General features: G+C 41.6%; 1 protein-coding gene across 1 annotated transcript; it reads right to left on the bottom strand.

Annotated features, from left to right (window-relative positions):
• Positions 1 to 297: 297 nt before the first annotated feature.
• Positions 298 to 1,489, bottom strand: LOC124295636 (the record flags this gene model as incomplete). The annotated part of the gene is made up of 2 exons (XM_046746242.1): positions 764 to 1,489; positions 298 to 652 (listed from the first exon to the last, which is right to left on the bottom strand). Coding segments are annotated over exons 1-2 (1,081 nt in total), but the record flags the coding sequence as incomplete, so codon positions are not given.
• Between the last annotated feature and the right edge of the window lie 3,939 nt (positions 1,490 to 5,428).

The raw sequence follows: 5,428 nt of genomic DNA, 5'->3' as shown, positions 1-5,428 counted from the left end.
CAATTAACAGAAAACGTACCCGACGCAATACTCACAAAAACCCTCGCCGACATCATTGATTAGTTGACAAAGTTTTTGCAGCTCCATTGTACAGCAGTCAATATTCCGTTAACAAAGAGGGTTCACCAGATATCCAAAAATAAAAAGAGAAAAAGAACAACAGTTAATATTACAGTGTAAATCATGCTATTAATGAAAAATTAGGAAACAAAACAATAACTTACAAGACAATCGTCCGAAAACACTGGGAGACCAATCTCCACTCTTCTGATCACCCCTCGTCTGGCCATTGGTTGCCTTTCAAAAAGTGCTCGAAATGCCCTCCAGCAGCTGCAGCGCAGTAACCGAGCCGGTCGTAGAAGGCATTTGTCGTATTGGATATAATATCCGGTGACAGGTTCTGCAGGATGTCCAAGATCCTAGCTTGCAGTGCGGCAAGGTCTTCAATCCTACCTTGGGCATACAGAACATTTTTCAAATGGCCCCACAAGCCGTAGTCCAAGGGAGCGAGATCAGGTGAACGGGCTGGCCACTCGACCTCCGGGCTCCCCCTGCCAATCCAGCGTCCAGGGAATTGTTGGTCGAGGTAATCACGCACCGTACGTGTGAAGTGCGGTGGGGCTCCATCCTGCTGAAACCAAACAGGTTCGCCCTAAACACAGAAAATGATACGTTACTTGTAGTAAGCGTAAAATTATTCGTTTGAAGATCATACGCACTCTGCTGATAATAACGCCAGCTCTACGTGATGAAATACACTCACGATTTCTTCTTCAATCAGCCTAAGAGCCGGTACAATCCTCTCTCTCAGCAACCAGAGATACTTCTCGCCGTTGAGGTTTCCATCAATAAAAAATGGCCCAATCAGCCGATTGCCAATCGCGCCAAGCCAGACGTTGAGCTTCAACGGGTACTGCGTGCCCGCCTGAATGAACAGACGAGGGTTGTTTCGACACCAGGCTCTGGTGTTCTGCCTGTTCGGTTTCCCGACAAGTATCACCGTACTTTCATCTGAGAAGCAAATGCGACTCAACAAGCCCTCGTCTGCGTTCAGACGTTCCATCAACTCTTGGCTGAAGCGAAGACGACTATCGTTATCACCAGCCAAGAGTTCTTGATGGACTTGAAACTTGTACGATCTGTACTTAGCTTCACGCAATACTCTTCTGACCGACGCGTTAGATATTTCCAAGTCCTGGGCGATGCGGCTGATAGGCTTGAATGGATCCTCTTCGACGGTCAAGCAGATGTCCAGCTTAGTATCCCAGCTCAGCTGACGGTTTGGTTGAGAGATTTTCCTGGTTCTCTCGTCGACACTACCGGATTGTTCGAATTTTAGAACCAGATTCCTGATGGTCGCTAACGAAGGTGTTGGTCGATCCGGGTGTGTGACGGCGAAATGGGCCTGATTTTCCCGGTAAGACAGGCCCTGGTAATGAAATTTCACTAATTCCACCTTTTCCTGCACAGAAAACTTGTAATTAGGCATTTTTTTTATCTAATGAACACGATGAAAAAATTCACAAAAAGATCGAGGTAGTTGCCAGACACGTGGTTGAAGTTGCGCGATCTTTTTGCAAAGTGGTCAATTTACGCGGGCGGGGTTGTTTATATTCGCGGGTGGGAAAGTTACGAAACTCTGGAGAAAGATGATTGTATTGGCTGATACCAGTCGCGATCGTTGCCCTCATCCAATCAAATTCTGGTATCACCAGAATCGTGGTTTTCGCGCCCTCCCAGTGTCGCCGGTATGCACAGAATTAGGATACGAACTATCTGGTTAAATACCACGTGGTGATCTGTCTCTGAGTTTCAATTCTAGAAATCGATGTCCCTCTTCATCATTACGTAGGAAAACAAGGAAATAGTTTCGCGATGTGATCGGCGATGTTTATTCACCTCGTATTCAGCGGTTCAGGTGAACGAATTTCAGTAACCTCGCGATTATACCGTGATATTCGCGATCATATTGTGAATTTGCTAATCGAAGAATTTTGTTGATTTCGAAAAAATATGGACTATGAAAAAACTCCACAATACAAATTCAATAAATGGTATTCACAAAAGCAATACGTCAAACGATATCTAACGATCAGTAATTTGTGATTGTAATTTTCGAGCATTAAGCCAGGTGATGTCTGGTGGCAATGCGTCTCATTAACGTTTTATGTTTTGTGAATTTTATTGGAAATTAGTTGTATTCAAAAATACCAAAAGATCCTGTTTGATAATAATAGCTTCTAATATTTTCAGGTACGAAATAATTCATTGTCAAAGCGGGACTACATTTGTCAGGCATCGAAGCATGTAAGTAAATTTCCAATTACGTGATCTTTGACAATGACAATATTTTAACATGGATTCAATGATTAAATTCGTTTTTTTTTTCAGCAGGCTCGAAGTTTAAACTTTAATTAACACGAGGAAAATTATGCCTTACCTGATGGTCAAAACGTTTAGGTGGCAAGGATCCTGGTTTCTCGAGCGGTGCAATCATTAGAACCATTGAACCTAGTTGTTTCGTCAGACATCAGCTGCCGGAGTGAATTTTATCAGACCATCGCCACCTTCTTAACATCAGTTGAGGCAAAATTGAAGAGCGGGACATACTACAGATCATAATGGCTGAATATCCCATCATTTTACTTTGATCGAGCCAATAGCGATAAGTTTATTACTTAACCGTTGCTGCCAATTCATTCTACCGAGGAATCATTCTGTGCACCATTGTAATTTAAGCATTATTATTGACCAGCATTGTTTTTCAAACTTTATACCATTTGATTTGGTATCTTATTTTGAAGCTTACTTTTGCTCTCTTTGGCATTGAATTCAGATAAATAGTTTTTCAAGTCCTCAATTAGATTGTAGGGTTGAATTTTGCTAGGCAAACTGAATCAATCTAAATCTAGAACTGTTGAATAAGTTCAGTTGAAAATGTCTTTAAATTTAATCTTAGTTGACGGTGTCATCTGGCTAGCTAGTTGCACGTGTTACGTGGGGGTGAGGGTGTACTGAGCGGTGGTAGTTAATGATTAACTGAATAATCAAGCTCCCACGTAACGACAATGAATAATTATTAAAACTAAGAGAAGACCTACCTTTCGATAAGCCGGTAATTTGTAGGATCGTGTTGCTATAGTCCTGTACAGGTCTGTGAGGTTTGTTTAAATTGTTGAGGCAATTTTATAATAAAGAAAGTGGGAAGAAGGTCGTTCAAAATAAATGTTTAATAACAATCAATGGTGATAATGATATATGAGCCGAAAATAACAATTTATAAAGTGTTCAAATTCATACAAATCGTGCGTTATAATATTCTAAAGGGATATTATTATTTGGTACCAGGAACATCTACTCTGAACGATGGTTAACTAGTTGGTCGTGATTATTGGATTGTATCTCTCTTTTTAGATTATCTTGAATCAATTATATATATATTGGTTAAGTCTTATTCGTTAATTCTTGGAAACAATAAGTACGATTTAATTGGGGGTAGTGAAGCTAGCCACCAATTCTAGACTTGATTTTGAATGAAAATTACTGAAGTAGATTTTGATTATAAAGGTGAAACAAGAATTCGTTTAATTTCGAAGATTAACACTCGGATTGACTTAGCTTTAGGTGAATCGGTCGACGAGATTGAGAGCCGTCGGATCGTGTCGGTCTGCGTCGGTAGAATGCTGGACCAGGAGCCTCACCTCAAGTTTGGAAGAGTTGATCAATCGAACGGTGTTGAACGTCGGTCACTTAGTCTTTTAGATTTGGAATTATATTTAAGATTACCTGATTCGATTGAATCAGGGCCAAACTCAGTTTAATTATGGAAAATGGAACTGCATAAAAATGTCTATTCACAGAAAAGATGAGATTTAGTAAAGAACAGAAAAGATGGAAATGTAGAAGAAAGTGAGTCTCTTGCAGCTAATAGAATAACTGAATGCTCGAATTTAACGAATTAGCGCGAGACTTTAGGCCGGTCACAACTAAGATTTTCCGAACGCTACTATTGCTCGAGAGGGCTAATCCGGGTTTACGTCCACGCACTTCGCGACTTGACAGACGTAAGACATGGCTGCTTGGGCCAGAGGGTATTAATAGGGAAAAATCTGCAGTTGCAGTAAGTTGCAACAGTAATTAGCCAATTAAGTGCGGGGGCGACCTCCCGGTGTCCAAATCTACACGGTCAGCGTTAGTTCGCGTCATTCGATGGTATTCCGACGATTCTCAATCTCGTCACTTATACGTACAAGATGTTAACAGAAGGTATCTTAAGATAATTCTCACGCATTCATCCACACATCTTAACAAAGAATCTATTTTAATTTGAGGGTTCCAAAGGTAGTGGTTTATCCTAATTATTGATGATAATTTTTACTTAAAAAGAGAGATATTCCCGGGCTGAGCGCCGCTGTTACTAGGTCAGTAATTTTATAACGCGATTCCTGGTGTCAGCAAATAAGCTACAATGTCAGCGGATGCCGAGGACTGTACGTGACCCTATTAGAATATGAGATTGTTATGAAATAATTAAAGAAATGAAATGAAATGGAATTTTGAAAAAGGTACGCCAAGGCAGTACGTCGGGGCGTAACATCCCTCCCCACTTAGAAACCATCAACGTCCCCGTTGATGAATAATTAAAGGCTAGTAGGTATACAGAAATTGAGAGTAATCAAAATGATAATGTATGTGTGTGTGTGTGTGTGTGTGTGTGTGTGTGTGTGTGTGTGTGTGTGTGTGTGTGTGTGTGTGTGTGTGTGTGTGTGTGTGTGTGTGTGTGTGTGTGTGTGTGTGTGTGTGTGTGTGTGTGTGTGTGTGTGTGTGTGTGACAATAATATTATATAGATATATAAACAAATTTCAGGTCGGCGGGAGAGTAGCTCTCTGTGATCAGTAAACTGGTCAGCCGGCCTTTACATTAAGGACAACTACATCTTAGGCTAACGTAAGGGAGTAATATCATGATTAGAGGTGGAATATCTTAGAACATTGTGACAATCGTTGCTACCGCAATTTAGGATGTAAGGTCGGCGGGAGAATAACTCTCTATGATCAGTGAGACTGGTCAGCCGAGTTCTTCATAGCGAAAATGACTTATGCGAAACGTTGGTGGAACGGCTAGTATGTTCTGCGTTGGTTGACATTTGGCTTTGGCGCTGGTGCACATCAGGTGTACCGTGTCCTCTGATTGGTGAGCGAGGTCTGGATGCTCGGCTAGTTGGAGAGCCTTACGCCTTGGTAGTGGCCGGATTCCGTGCATTCAGATCTTTGCGGTGGGCCCAGTATTATGTGACCCACTGACAGTCGTAGTCGTATGTGTACCCTCGTAGCGGATACTCATTAATAGGTTGACGAACAGGAATCCTGGCAGTACTTTGAAGTGCTGCCTTGTTTTGGCATCTGGGTTCCTTTGGAGTAGTGCATT

This window comes from Neodiprion lecontei, unplaced genomic scaffold, assembly GCF_021901455.1.
Source record: "Neodiprion lecontei isolate iyNeoLeco1 unplaced genomic scaffold, iyNeoLeco1.1 ptg000044l, whole genome shotgun sequence".
In the NCBI taxonomy this organism is placed as follows: domain Eukaryota; kingdom Metazoa; phylum Arthropoda; class Insecta; order Hymenoptera; family Diprionidae; genus Neodiprion; species Neodiprion lecontei.
This window is presented reverse-complemented; position numbering and strand designations above follow the sequence as displayed.